This window comes from Macaca mulatta, chromosome 14 (assembly GCF_049350105.2).
Source record: "Macaca mulatta isolate MMU2019108-1 chromosome 14, T2T-MMU8v2.0, whole genome shotgun sequence".
In the NCBI taxonomy this organism is placed as follows: Eukaryota; Metazoa; Chordata; class Mammalia; order Primates; family Cercopithecidae; genus Macaca; species Macaca mulatta.
Window position 1 is genome coordinate 83,374,016 of NC_133419.1, and position 16,354 is coordinate 83,390,369.

The window sequence follows — 16,354 nt, forward strand, 5'->3', positions numbered from 1 at the left end:
GGAAAAATGTTTCCTAGTCAAATAGCTTTGAGAAACTGTATATTAGCAAATGTGAACAGTTTTTCTGGCTGGTTGTTATTATTATATAATTTCAGAGGATTTCTCAGAATCTTTAACATGCTCAAATGTAATATGACTTTTCAAAGGAAGACGGAGTGTGCATCATTGCCAAAAGTTTTTAGAACTGTTGAATGTGAGAAAAGTCAGAAATTAAGATGTTCAAATAATTGCATATACCTTTACAAAGTAACTGTGAGGTCATAAGAATAAGGAATACCAGGGTTTAGGATGTACATGAAGAGACAGAATTGAGCTAAACTGAGAGCTTCACAAACCTATGAAGACTAAAGCAATAAGGAAATGCAAACTGACGAAAAATTAAAAGTCAAAACAGTGTTTTATTATTTTGACAACTCTTGATTTTTCATGGTAAGTCAAAAAATACCTAACATTTGCATGGCACTTTTCTTAGAAAACATTCCTAGGAAATATGCCAATAAGATATAACTCAAGACAATATGGAAATCAAGAAACAATCATAAGTTATATTAAACCATCTACTGCCAAAAGTTGATCAGCATTCTTTCCTGAACCTGGACACCAACAGCCGATTCAGCTCTTTCAAAATGCAGCACAAAAGTACAAAGTAGATACACGGAATGCAGAGAAGCACCTTATGTACAAGCACAGCATGGTAGATAGGGCAGGGCGACAATGCAAGCTGGGCAGGGGGAGAGGAGGTAGTGATGTGGAGCAACAAGTGGCCCAAAACTCTGGAAAAGAACAGTAGCAAGTGAGTGTGACTCACATGCTGGCATCAGAGCCCCTCTTAGAGCTTAGAACACTGGGCCTCTGTCAGGCAAAGAAAAGGAGTCCCTATGAATAGCCATCTCCACAAATAGCAGTTACTGTCACTTCTTAAAAGACACAAGCATGGCTGGAGACCGGCACTGGCTGACAATACTTGGGTTTCAGCAGCCCCAGTTACACAGAGAGAACACCATAGTCAGAGACTTGGCCTCTGTATGATGGGATTCCAAGTCCAGATTAAGGGCACTCCCCAGGCACTGTGTTCTGTGAGGTCAGATCACCCTTGGAGTACTGGATCCAGCTTTGTATACAAGTTATGAAGGGCACCGATCAACATTAGAAAATCTAGAAGACAGCAATCGGGATGGGGAGCTGAAAAACAGCTGAAGCAACCCTAAAACTGGGTCATTCCCAACCTTTCTTCATTACAAATAAGGCTACAATAAATATCCTTGGGGCTAAATCTTTACATATATTCTTAATTGTTTTCTTGAGATAAATTCTTAAATTACTGGCTCAAAATAGATCAATATTTTTAAGGCCCTTGGTACATCATGTCAAACTGTCTTATAGAAAGGAAGTGTTGATTTTTAATTCTACTAGTATGCTAGATAGAAAGCCTGAAAAACGTCACTTAAAATTTTTTTTGCAAAATATTTGCGAATTTACTATGGAAATTTTATTTTAGGTAACTCTAAAGTTCCTTTCTAACTCAAAGATTTTGTGAGTCCAAGCATCATCCTCTAGCATTAAAAAACAGAATCTCTAATATCTCTTTGCACTTCCTTAACAATTTCGGTAGCACAGTGAATGAAGTTTCAAAAAAATACTGAAGTCATATTAGCAAGACCTCGGCACTATTCGCATGCTTATTTAAAGACTATAGTAACTCAAGGCCAGGCACAGTGGTTCATGCCTGTAATCCCACCACTTTGGGAGGCCCAGGCAGTAGGATCGCTTGAGGCCAGGAGTGCAAGACCAGTCTGGGCAATATATCAAGACCTCATCTTTACAAAACATCAAAAAATTAGCCAGGCATGATGGCACATGCCTGTAGTCCCAGCTACTCAGGAAGCTGAGGTGGGAGAATTGCTTCAGTCAGTAGTTCTAGGCTCCAGTGCTATGATCACACCACTGCACTCTAGCTTGGGTGACAGAGCAAGACTCCATCTCTTAAAAAAAAAAAAAGACGAGTACTTTAAAAGGAGATATTCACATACTTTTATCAAAGAACTGTAGGATGCACAAAATACATAAATATTAAATTGAACCATATGAAATTCTCACATGTATAAATCAAAAACAGTCAAATATCAACAATTTTGTCTCAACCTCATATAATACTTTAGCTTAACACTGATAATTTGCAGATATTACCCATGTGATAAAAGCAAGCACTTGGCCTGTTGATTGTTTACATAGAGGCTGTGATATAATCAGACAACAAGGAAAGAGTCTTGGCCAACCATCTCTGTCCAAAATACTCAACACCCAGGTACCCCTGAACTATACTTTCTATTTATTTTGTGAGCCCTAGCAAACGGCTTCTTCTAAACAATTTCTACATAAGGCGTGTCATTCCTACACATACTGTAAATGCACTGAAACGTGAACAGCTGGGACTGAGGTTGCTCATACAACTCATATATTCTTTGAAGGCAGGTTCTTTCCTCACAGTAACCCAGAGAGCACCATATAATGATCATTCCCATTTCACAGAAGAAAAAACAAGCTCAGAGGTCTGGCTACAGAAATACAATTTTAAAACTATGAATGTAGAAAGCATATGTTTGGGTTTTCATGCTCACGTGTGAAATGGACCGCCCTCAAACCTGGTTATGCTGTCGGCACATTACCTATCTGATGTGGGGGGAAAAAAAAGTACTATGAATATAGGTCTCAATCAAGATGTTGACCACAAAGTCCTGGTATAATCATCTGGTTTCCCAATATTACATAATAAAAATTGCTATTGTTATTACTTATAACTAGCATCAATTTAGTGCTTTTACTTTACACCAGATGCTATGAAATACTTATAACAACCCTAATAAGCATTACAATTGTTATTATACACATTTTGTAAATGAGGAAACTACAGCACAGAGAGGTTAAGAAACTTGCCCAAAACCACACAGCAAGGAAGTGGCAGAACTGGGATTCAAATACAGTAATCCCAGTTACTGAGGAGGCTTAAGTGGGAGGATCCCTTGAGCCCAGGAGTTCGAGGCTGCAGTGAGCTATAATCTTGCCATTGCACTCCAGCCTTGGTGACAGAATGAGACCTTCTCTCTTAAAAAAATAAATAAATAAAAGAAAGAAAGAGGCCAAGTGTGGTGGCTCATGCCTGTAATCCCAGCACTTTGGGAGGCCGAGGCGGGTGGATGACCTGAGACCAGGAGTTCGAAACCAGCCTGGCCAACAGAGTGAAACACCGTATCTACTAAAAATACAGAAATTGGGCACAGTGGTGGGCGCCTGTGATCCCAGCTACTCGGGAGGCTAAGGCAGGAGAATCACTTGAACCTGGGAGGCAAAGGTTGCAGTGAGCCAAGATCGTGCCATTGCACTCCAGCCTGGGAGACAGAGCGAGACTCCTTCTCAAAAAAAAAAATAATAAAATAGAATAAAATAAAATAAAAGAAAGAAAGAAAGAAAAGAAAAAAACACAAATGCAGACTCTCTGGAGCTTCCAACCACTGTAACTATATTACACATATTCAACTAAAAGCTGAAAGAAAAATAACAACACATACAATGCTTAAATATACCTGCTGTCTCATGCTTAACTTTTTAAAACAATTTTTCTGATTCTTAGATCATCTTCATATTTTTCTAGGTTTATTTGTTTTGGCAAAAACTTAGAATGAATTTTGTGGCAATATGAAATCATAAAACCTTAAAAGTATGTAATAGTAAAAAAAAAAAAACAACAAAAAAAACCAAAACTGTAAAATAGTAGAGTGATATGAGGCATTTCCTGGAATAAAGATGAACATTCAGGAAACAGAAAGAACATTAGAAAGTCCATTTTACTCATTCCAGTTTTAAAGTGTATAGAAATAGTTGAGAAAATAGAACATTCATGCAACCTTAGTACCAAACTAATCATATCTGCAACCAAATATTTCCATTCTGCCCTTTAATCCCACATACACCAGACAAAGTAAAGATAATGATTTGTTTAAAAGTTTTAAGTGTTCCTACCTATGACAGTACACATTTAAATAAGAGAAGGAAAAGAGGGTCAAAGAAAATTTTTTAACAGAGGAAGGAAAGAAGACAAGTTGGGGGGAAAAAAAAAAAAAGACCAATCTCCTCTCAGAGCATGGTCCATCCACATTAGAGAAAGGATTAAGCAGATACATTCAGCTTTTCTAACAGATTTTCTTTCTCTAAGGCTTCAATACCCCTCTCACACTCACTCAGATAATCACATTAGTTTTGTCATTAAAAGCTCCCTTTTCATAGAATGCACCTAAACCGCTTAAACCACCCAGAGAGGTCGCATACATTACCAAACACCAAGACAAACGGAAGAGATTTTTCCATCTTATGTCATTATTTCACTATATCTATCTACATTCACAGAAGGCTACGCTGAAATATTTGAGAAGCTATCAGCTGAAATGTGATTCCAAAATTAACAAATGACAGCATCCTTTAAAATTGCTCTTTAAGCTAAGAAGAGACCTAGTAGTTTTCATGCTGACAGAACAGTCAAATGACAGAGGGGTTTTCTGTTTCTCTTTTCTCTTCTTCCTTGTGTTCTACCAGCCAAGTCCATGATTATTTCTGCATGAATGTTGCAGCTTCTGTTAACAGTAAACAAAAGCAAATGGAGTCTGAGTGTGCAAAGCCCAAAGACAAATTAAAAGGAACGATACTTGAATTGACACGGAAAATGGCATTTAGTCGCTGCCCATGGATCCTTCAGAACTGTACAAGGTCCCAGACAGAATTGGAAATCACCTGCTTTTTTTCATAACCCAACTGTTACATATTATCTCACCATCCTAAGCCTGAGTTACAGACTCAGAAAAGGACGCCTGTTTGTCAGCCCTTTAAAAAGGAGGAAGTGTATCAGAGGGAGGAGGAGTTCTGGTTAAATGGAACTATCCAAGTGAAAGAGCGGTCCCCAACTGGGTAGTGTTCCAGGGATTAGTGGGTTGGGAGAACACAGAGGGGGTCAAAAAAGGAGAAATAGAATGAACAGTGAAAGAAAGTGATCTGAAGCTACAAGTTTGGGAGGGAGACGTAGTGGAAAAATTCTGAAAATCAGATGGGTAACTAACTATAGGATGAAATTGGAAACAGAGGCAATGGAATTTCTCAAGCAAGGGGCAAGAGATAAGATTACTTCTGGTGGGGGTGCAGGCTGGAAACAGAATCATAAATACAAGCAATAAAGAATTCCTTGATCTGTCAAAAGAAAGGATAATGTCAGTAAGAAATAACTGAAGAGAATGATAAGAATTAATCCTGGATAAAAGAAGTAAAGCGTGCTTGTGAGGGAAAGACCTAAAGATATCTTACCTTAAAAATAAACTTTTATATTGCATATACATAAAGGATAAAAGGATTGCAGTAAATCAAAAATAGATGACAAAATATTTGAGGTATACTCTGCTGGTTTTGAGTAATTATTTAGAAGAACAAAGGATAAAGTATTTATTCACATGTAAGACTGAACAGCAAAATATCCCAGAATGAACATTAAAGAGGTAGGGAGAAAACCAGTTAGACTGCTCACTATTCCAAATTGTGCTACACCAACTAACATTAAACAGCTGTATTTCTCCAGCCTTTTTCTAGATAAGTGGTTGGGAAAGTACAACTCCCAGGCCAAATCCAGCCCACTGCCTATTTTTATAAATAAGTTATTATTGGAGACAGCCATCCTCATTTGCTTATTTATTATCTATGGCTACTTTCATGCTACAGAGGCAGAGTTGAGTAATTGTGACAGAAACCATACGGCTCGCAAAGCCTAAAAATATAGCCCTTTAAATGGAGAACGTTTGTCAACCTCTGTTCTAAATAATGAGAGAATTCCCCATATGTTTTTATCATCTGACAACTCATTCATTCTTCAAGTGAGAATAAAGATGCAAATGTAATTCTCACCTTGTACACAGTTAGATATCGAGTTAAATCTGATAGATGTCTCACTGTGAGCAATGGCCCCCTCAACCCTCAGTCAAGTTTCCTCCTAATCCAGTGCAATGCAGTAGATGAGCATAGGCTCGGAACAGTGAAGACCCAAGTTCAAATCCTACTTCTACCACCTCTTAGTTGAGCTTTAATTTCCTCTCCAAAAATCTTGGATTATACCTCTTTTTCTATACAGTACTTTTATAAGAATTGAGACAGCATACATGAAAGTGCTTTGTAGATAGTAAATAATATGGACAGATAAGGCATTATTAGCACATAGATGTTTATGAAGATGAACTAGTTTAGATTTCGTTTTTCCTTGTCATTTTGATCCAGGTTTTCTTTTTTTCACTTTTCTTTTTTTGAGGCAGGATCCAGCTCTGTCACCCAGGCTGGAGTACAGTGGCATGATCACAGCTCACTGCAGCCCCAAGCAATCATCCTGCCTGAGCCTTCCAAGTAGCTGGAACTACAGGCAGGCACCACTATGCCCTGCTAATTTTTTTGATTTTTAGTAGAGATGAGGTCTCACTATGTTGCCCAGGTGGGTCTCAAACTTCTAGCCTCAAGCAATCCTCCCACTTCCACCTCCCAAAGTGCTGGATTTGATTTAGGTTTTCTAACATAAAACATGATCTGCTCTTTTCAACAACTTTGTATTATCAAAATTCAATCTAATTCAATATATATTTACCTCCAGCCTACTATATGCAAGACACTCACTGGTCATTCTACTTTTTAAATTAAGAAAAATAATAGCAAGTGAACTTGTTTTAGTTACAAAATTTTAAGCAAGGTATACATGTAATAATTCAAAGGGGTGGTTAAATTAAAAGTGAATTTGAAACCCGAATCTATATCACCAATTCTATTTTCATTTCCAACACTCATTCTAGCTGAAGAGTCAGTTATATTCTCCAAATTTAACCATCAAGTTGGCCAGCCTTTGTTTTTAAAACTAAGAGGAATGTTCTTTACAAAGAAATGCTTAAAATGAACATACACAATAAAGAATTTTGCCATGAAAAGAACCTTAAAATTTATACTGTAATGTGTCCTTATATTTCCAAAGTGTTTCACATCCAACATTTTATTTGATTCTCAGCACAACCCTATTTGGTATGTAAGTGCTGTTATTCCATTCCACAGAGGAAGACAGAGGATAAGGAGAGAAAAGCACCTTGCCCAGGATCACACAGTTGGTAAGTGAAGCGGCAGTTCTGGACCAAAACCTCACTTTCAGAGTCTAATTTGATGTTCTTTCCACTCTACTGTGATGCATGGGGGTCACTCTTCACACTGTGGGCAGCACTTACAATGCTTTCGCAGCTGACTAGATCATAGTACTATCATAATGACTGCCATTTATTAAGCATCAACCAGGTATTACACAGATGGAAGTTATACACATATCACAGAGATTAAATAAATTGCACAGGCAAAGTATACAGCCCAGGATTTGGCACATAGTAATTATTCCATTAACAGCAACTTTCGGTATTATTTCTAATTCATACAACTCTATAATCAATGAATTTTATCTCCATTTTTCAAATGAGGAAATTGAGGCTCAAAAAAGCTAGGTAACATGTCCAAGCCCACATAATCAGAAAGCAGCAGAACCCAGGATTCCAGCTCAAGTTTGACCAACTCCAGAGCCCCTTTGTCACTGGGACTTTCTCTGATGCAGAAAGTCAGAGTATGCACATTAAAAAAAAAAAAGAGAAGTATGTTATTAAAAATTATGAGAGGACATTTTCCTATTACCTTAATAGGCCAAGCAGGCAAAGGCTGTAAAAAGTTAGATGCATAAGGATAGTCCACCATTGCCAGATTCACCCAGGTTTCAGAGATCCAGTCTTTCAAATGTTGGATGTCCTGAGAAGTTAATGGGCTGCATAAGTGAAGGGCTCCAGTAAGCCACTGCAAACCACTGCCTGGGAATAGAATCACATTGTTGGAATCTAAAAAGTACTGGTCAACAGATGGCTTTACAGATAATGTATTCTTCACATAGTATTTTAGAAAACTCAATCTTTTATACCCCTTCTCCCAGGATATTTTTAGAGCAACTGGAGAATCCCATGACAGACAAGTTGCCTATCCTCATAGAGTTTACCAGAATTAGTATGCAGAATTATTCTCCCTTTTTAAGATACTACTAAAATGAATAAATAGGAACACCATAGAACAAGAATATATAAACTACAACTAAGTAAGACAAATGGATGTATCTATCAAACAGTGCTGAGCAAAAGAGAGTAGACACAAAAAAAGACATGCTATGTAATTCCAATTACTAAAACATTTAAGAACAAGTAAAAATTAACCTATGGTTCTAGAAGTGAGGATGTTTTTGCGGATAGGTATGGAGGTTGTGACTGAAAAGGCACAAGGAGATTTCTGAGACGCTGGCAATGCCCTTTATTGATTTAAATGCTAATTACACTGTGTCCTTGTTTTGTGAAAATTCATCAAGCTATGTATTTTGATTTGTATAATTTTCTGTATGTACATTATGCTTTAATAAAATGTTTACTTAAAAAGTGACAACTACTGAATTTAACAAATGAAAGGCTAAATAAACACACAATTCCATTCTCTTAATTAAAGCTTACCAGTACTTGAGAGTCGATTAATGGCATCCCAGGACCTGCGGATGCTCTCTGAACAATGTGGACCACTTTTCCTAAAATCTGTAGTTACAATCTTCATAAATACACCACAAGGTACTAAATCCTCAAACTGCCAGATAGGGGCAGAAGCTGCAAGAGCTCTAAATGACAAGAAAATCAAAGAAGGAAAAAAGAAAAGAAAAAAAAAAAAAAAAATATATATATATATATATATATGTGTCATCTAAATCAAGTTTTAAAGTTGAAACTTATAATAAAAATAGTGAGAAAAATAACACAGCTGTTAATGAGACAGAAGCCAGAAATCTCAGTGCAGTAGAATGGAACATGTTTTACCCAAAATGAACCTCTACGTTTGCCTTGATAATCATTAAGAAACACTCATGTCCAGTATAAATGCACTTACCCAACTGCCATATGAGGATATTTCATCCTAAACCAGGCTGCAAGCATGCCACCATAGGAGCCTCCTATGGCAATGACAGGTTGATTTTCAGCTCCTGGGATTGTTCTTTTCAAGTGTTTGATTAACTCTGCAAAATCAGCCAGAGCTTGTTCTGATGTCAGAAAATTCAAGTGTCTGGAATCCTAAAGAAAAATAACAAAGAACATGGGTATAAATGTGCACATAATAGCAGCTTAGGAATAGCATGGATCCAGAAGAGAGCCAGTGTCAGATAAGCTTTTCTCCAAATAGAATTTCTAGGCAATTGTACTAAAACGCCTAGTCAAAGCAATAGCTGTGTGGATTTAAACTCAGGAAAATTATTTTAAGTTTGTGGAAGAACATAATGTACTTCGCATGCAAGTGTAATTTCTATTAAATGCTATTTACCAAAGACTTTGTTTAAGGTTGTAGAAACAACAGAACAAATTGTAGGTAAAATTTAATAGCAAATATGATAGAATATAAACTAAGTTTAATAGATAACTGTTATAACTTTTGTTTTAAATCTTGGCACATTTAAAATGTCTACCACATAGGCAAATATAAACTAAATCTAGTGGACAATTGAGGGAAGAATCACCAGTAAAAATAAAACTCACCCTTCTTTATCGGAAAGATTATGTATGACCTCGGCCATATCAACAACTGAAACAAAGTAGCCTACCTATTTTAAACAACTATAAAATTGGAAAGAAAAAAACTATTTTCAGGTATTGGAAAACAGGCAACACAAGACATTGATCTTTGAGAAAAGGAAAACTCATAATGTTAAGTTTCATAATCGTCCTGCTCTCTACATGAAGACAATTTCCCTATTGCAGAAGGTGAAGCTTAGTGTCCTGCTGAGCTGAGAAGGCTAAGAAGGTCTTTTAAAATATGTCTGCAAATTTTTGACACTCCTTCCTTTAAAAGGTGAAGCTTAATTCCACTCCCTTTGAATTTGGATGGGATTTAATGACTTCCTTCTAATTAATAGAATGGGGCAGAAATAATGATACGTGACTATGAAGGTTAGGTCATTAAAAATACACTGCAGCTTCCACCTTGCTCTCCTACACTGCCAACTTTGAGGGAAATTAGTTGCCTTGTAATGAACTCAAGTAGGCCCTTAACTGCAGCCTCTTGTCAACATCCAGTACCAGTTTTATCTCTTATGTGAGTGATCCTCCATATGAGTAGAAAGGCTCTCCAGCCCCAGTCAAGCCTTCAGATGACTGCAGCATCAGCTGACATCCTAACTTCATGAGACCCCCTGAAGCAGAACCACCTAGCTAAACCACTCCTAATTCTTCACCCATGGGAACTATAAAGTAATAGATATTTATTGCTGTTTTAAGCCATGAGGTTTGAGGTACATCTTTACATAGCAATAGATAACTACCATAATACATACCTCTATTAGGCTACCCTGTTTGACTTTCATGCTTTGGTCTCACCATTCTGATTCCTTCCGTCATCTGGCATATTACTGAATCACACAGATCCCATCATTCCTATTTCCTATATATGCCTCCTACTCCTTTAGCTTTCCCCCCTCTTCCAAGATATATGCCTTCTTACCTCCTCTCTCCCTGTCTGTCACTATCCTTTACTTCTAGTTTTTATGGCACTCTGTACAGTTGAGTGCATTTTTTTTTCTAATCCTGCATAATATCTGTAATATCTCTCATGCTACTGACATGTTCTGTGAGCACACAAAGGGAAAGACGTATATCAAAAAGAGCCCCTGGCTCCATTTTGCTAACACAGTATCAATCACAGAAACCTAGAAGAAGTTATGTTTCTATCTACAACAAGCTAACTGCCTCCCAAGGTTTCAGGACCTGTTAAGTCCCCTAATCAGATATTTATGCAAAATATCAAGCTAAAGAATGAATTTCCCATACAGCCCAACAAATACCAGCAAATTATCCCACTTTCTATTTATAGCACAACACTTTTACTTATTTTTACTCATGCATTTATTTATAATATGAGATAGTAAAACCTCCCTTTTAAAAATAAAAAACTCCTTTCAAAACAGGCAGCCTAGTAAAGGACTGGCCCCAAGTCCTTACAGCTGAGAGTTCCCAAAAGCATTTGTATATACTGGTGGTCTTAGGAAGCACACAAACATTTTTAATGGAACATTTATTGCTTTATTTTAGTGTAATTTGGAAAGAATAACCAGTACATAGAGCCCTTGGTTAAGATAATGCTAAGTTTAAAAAGTGAGTTGGTTAAAGAAAAACATTAAGTAAATAATAGTACATGTGGCAAATTAATGTAGCCAAAGTCACAAGGGTAGAAGTACATGAATGACTCCGTTGAAGAAAAAGTGTCCTGGTTTATTAGGTAGAGAGTCTGTGACAAAGGCCAAAGCTCCTGTGAGAACAGGAAACGTTCAAAGGGAATCCAAGAGGCCAGTTGACCTTAATGCATCATACAGCTTACTTGTCCTTATTTTATTGATTTTATTTTATTAAAAACATCAGATAAATTTGTTATGCTCATTGTATTTTTTCCAGTGGCAGGCTCAATAATTTAAGTGTACAATTTATAAAGGGGAATTGTTTACTGATATTTTTGAAATAGTAAAAAGTTCCTTGTACTGTCTCTGCAGCCACAGAGTAAAATTTAACTTCCTGAGGCACACCAAGTTAAAAACTGATTAACATTAAGAATTATAATAAAATGGCTAAAAAAAAACCTCAATCTGTTCAAATTGTATCTAAAAAGAAACCACTAAATATAAACTATTGAGCTTTCAGGCATTTCAAATTAAAGTTATCTCACAGTGGGGCATGTAATTTAGAAACTATTCTAAATTGAAAAGAAAAAACTTGTAACTTAAAAGTAAAAAGTATCTTTACCTTGAATGAGTTGTCACCAAAGGGGAGAGACTCTCCATAGTATCGATGTTCAGCAAACACCAACATAGCTTTCAGTTCCTCAGCCACATCCCACATGAACCCCTAAGAAGAGTTTACAAAATCACAGGATAAAATCAGGATGTGAAAGTCACTGAACTGTTTGGCAAACCATATGAAATACATGTTAAGCCAGACCAAAAAGAGCACTCTAAAAAGTTGCACAATTTATGTTTGTGCTACAAATAAATGACATAATTGCTGTCTTATTGTTGCATATCAATCTCACACTTTATGAGTGAAACAATTAAAAATAATCCCAAGTTGCTCATCCGCTAGTCATCCATGTCTTTTTATCCTGACACTCTAGCCCTAGAATCAACATTATGTCTAAAATGGTCTTCACGTACAAAGAGCCAGTACAAATCCTACTGAAATTATTTTTAAATAAGGAGGAGGGACTCTTCCCTAACTCATTCTATAAAGCTAGCATCATTATGATACAAAACGTGGCAGGGACACAATGAAACAAGAAAACTTCAGGCCAATATCCCTGATGAAAATAGATGTAAAAACCCACAACCAAAAACTAGCAAACAAAAATCCAGCAGCATCAAGAAGTTAATTTACCAGAATCATATAGGCTTTATTCCTGGATGCAAGGTTGGTTCAACATACACAAATCAATAAATGGAATTCACCACATAAACAGAATTTAAAAATAAAAACCATGTGATCATCCCAATAGATGCAGAAAAGGCCTTCGATAAAATTCAACATTCCTTCATGGTAAAAATTCTCAATAAACTAGGTATTGAAGGAACATACCACAACATAAGAAGAGCCATTTACAACAAACCCATACTGAATGGGCGAAAGCTGGAAGCATTCCCCTCGAGAATTATGACAAGGCAAGGATGTTCTGTCTTAGCACTCCTATTCAACATAGGACTGGAAGTTCTAGCCAGTGCAATCAGGCAAGAGAAAGAAATAAAAGGCACCCAAAGAGGAAAAGAGGACATCAAACTATCTTTTTTCACAGATGAGATGATGCTACACCTAGAAAACCCCCACAGACTCCGCCAAAAGGCTTCTAGAAGTGACAAAACAACTTCAGTAAAGTTTCAGTATCAAATTCAGTGTATAAAAATCAGTAGCATGTCTATACACCAATAACAATCAAGCTAACAGCCAAATCAAAAACACAATCCCATTTACAATAGCCATAAAAAGAATGAAATATCCAGGAATACAGCTAACCAAGGAAGTGAAACATCTCTACAATGAGAATTACAAACCACTGCTGAAAGGCATCAGAGACAACACAAACAAATGGAAAGACATTCCATGTTCATACATAGGAAGAATCAATATTGTTAAAATGGCTATACTCCCCAAAGTAATTTACAGATTCAATACTATTGCTATCAAACTACCAACATTTTTCACGGAGTTAGGAAAAAAAATAAATAAACTCTTGAAATCCATATACAACAACAACAACAACAACAAAAACTTGAATCGCCAAAGCAATCCTAAGCAAGAAAAACGAAGCCAGAGGCATCACACTACCTGACTTCAAACTATACTGCAAGGCTACAATAACCAAAACATCAGGTACTAGTACAAAAATAGGCATGCAGACCAATGTAACAGGATAGAGAATCCAGAAATAAAGCCACACACCTGCAACCACCTGATCTTAAATAAAGTCAACAATAACAAGCATTGGGAAAAGGACTCCCTATTCAATAAAATGGTGCTTGGATAACTGGCAAGCCATACGCAGAAGATTGAAACTGGACCCCTTCCTTTCACCATATACAAAAATCAACTCAAGATGGATAAAAGACTTAAATATAAAACTGGAAACTATAAAAAGCCCAAAAGCCCTAGAAGAAAACCTAGGAAATATCATTCTGGACATCAGCCTTGGCAAAGAATTTATGACTAAGTCCCAAAAAGCAACGGCAACAAAAACAAAAACTGACAAGTGAGACCTAATTAAACTAAAGAGCTCCTGCACGGCAAAAGACACTATCAACAGGGTAAACAGAAAACCTACAGAATAAGAGAAAATATTTGCAAACTATGCATCTGACAAAGGCCTAATGTCTAGAATCTATAAGGAACTTAAATTTACAATAAAAGGGCCGGGCGTGGTGTCTCATGCCTGTAATCCCAGCACTTTGGGAGGCTGAGGCAGGCGGATCACGAGGTCAGGAGATCGAGACCATTCTGGCTAACACGGTGAAACCCTGTCTCTACTAAAAATGCAAAAAAATTAGCCAGGCATGGTGGCGGGCACCTGTAGTCCCAGCTACTCGGAGGCTGAGGCAGGAGAATGGCGTGAACCCGGGAAGCGCAGCTTGCAGTGAGCCGAGATCCGGCCACTGCACTCCAGCCTAGGCGACAGAGCGAGACTCCGTCTCAAAAATAAATAAATAAAATAAATAAATTTACAAGAAAAAACAAACAACCCCATTAAAAAGTGGGCAAAAGACATGAACATAAACACTTTTCAAAAGAAGACATACACAAGGCCAACAAACATGAACAAATGCTCAACATCATTAATCATCAGAGAAATGCAAATTAAAACCACAATGAGATACCATCTCATACCAGTTAGAATGGCTATTATTTAAAAAGAGTCAAAAAATAACAAGATATTGGTGAGGTTGTGGAGAAAAGGGAACACTTACAAACTGTTAGTAGGATATAAATTAGTTCAGCCGCTATGGAAAGCAGTTTGGAGATTTCCCAAAGAACTTGAAATAGAACTATCAGTCAGCCCACCAATCCTCACTACTGGGTAAATAGAACTATCACTCAGCCCACCAATCCTCACTACCTGAAGAAAAATAGGCCAGGTGTGGTGGCTCATGCATGTAATCCCAGCACTTTGGGAGGCCAAGGCAGGTGGATCACTTGAGTCCAGGAGTTCGAGACCAGCCTGGGCAACATAGTGAAACCCTTTTCTCTACAAAAAATAAAATTAAAAAATAAATAAAAATTTAAAATAAACCATTCTACCAAAAAGACACATGCACTTGCATGTTCATCTTAGCACTGTTTGCAATATCAAAGACACAGAATCAACCTAGATACCCTTCAACAGTGGACTGGATAATGACAATGTGGTCTATATACACCACAGAATACTACATAGTCATTAAAAAGAACAAAATCATATCCTTTGTGGTAACATGGATGTAGCTGGAAGTCATTATCCTAAGTGACCTAATAGAGCAACAGAAAACCAAACACTGCATGTTCTCACTTACAAGCAGGAGCTAAACACTGAATAAACATGGCCACAAAGATGGGAACAATAGACACTGCATGACTACTAGAGGGGCTGGGGGCTAACAGCGCAGGGGGTGTGGGTGTGGAGCATGAATTCAACAACTATGTATCAGGTACTATGCTTACTACCTAGGTGATGGGATCATTCATACACCAAATCTCAGCACACACAATTTACCCAAGTTAACAAACCTGCACATGTACCCCCTAAACCTAAAATAAAAGTCAAGAAAAAAAAACTACAATGGAGAGAAAACAAATTAAATAAAAATAAAAAGTAACTTCAACTTTAAAAAAAAAATTATCTTCAAATTGCACTGTTTGCCAAATCTTCTAGGAAAGAGCTAAAGATATCGAAAGCAGCTGTCTACTCACAGGCATTGACAACATAAAAGAGAAAACAAAACAAACAAGCATACTAAACTCCCTAAGGGTTTTCAATTAATAAATAGTAGCTCACAATGGCTAAAATAACTCAGTGTTTATAATGTGCCAGGCACTGTTCTAAGCATTTTATATGTATTAATTCACTTAAATATTACAGCAATCTCTGAAATAGGCACTTTGATTAACTCCATTTTATAGACAAGGGCATTGAGGCACAAGAGTTTAAATAACCTTCAACATTCACACAGCTAGCAAGCAGCAGAGCCATGATTCAAACATAGGTGTCTGGCTCCAGAGCACCATCATCAAGAACTGTTAGATCTCCTTGCTAGAATCATCTATATCTGGTCATTAGCCAATCATTTCATTTTTTCACTTAGTTGTGGCCTCAGAATCTTTTCTCAACAAAGCATTCTAGGTAATCAACATCAAAGGATTAGATTTAGATTTAGCACAGATTAAAACTATTTGTCAATCCTAGTGCACACTGTTACTATTTAGTGAGTTCCTGCTGCCTAACAAAGACTAAGAACCTCAAGTGTTTTTGTTTGTTTTGATCAATAAATGAACAATTAGAAGAGTCATACACATGTAAGAATAGAGAATTTAACCAGATATTTGTGATGGTTTCAATAACCTCCACTTTCTCTCTTAAGAATCTACTCATCCCCTGCCATTTAACTACAAATCCTGCAAACACCCAGCTCAAGCATGCCCACCTCTGCCGGCCCCACCTTGGCAGTGCTGATCACTCCCCC

The 16,354-nt window shown here is 37.1% G+C and overlaps 1 protein-coding gene and 1 non-coding gene across 3 annotated transcripts in view; one reads left to right on the plus strand and one right to left on the minus strand.

The window, feature by feature from the left end:
* PRCP (prolylcarboxypeptidase) overlaps positions 1–16,354 on the minus strand; it is an 81,349-nt gene that overhangs the window by 16,890 nt on the left and 48,105 nt on the right. For both annotated transcript variants that reach the window (XM_028832587.2, NM_001261249.1), the window contains 4 exon segments: positions 11,904–12,005; positions 9,010–9,191; positions 8,586–8,743; positions 7,735–7,904 (listed from right to left, as the gene is read on the minus strand). In XM_028832587.2, coding sequence (XP_028688420.2) covers positions 7,735–7,904; positions 8,586–8,743; positions 9,010–9,191; positions 11,904–11,999 — 606 coding nt within the window. In that variant the 5' untranslated portion in view covers positions 12,000–12,005.
* LOC114672563 (small nucleolar RNA U13) lies at positions 2,576–2,676 on the plus strand. The gene has a single exon (XR_003722966.1). It is a non-coding gene; the product is annotated as a small nucleolar RNA U13 (small nucleolar RNA).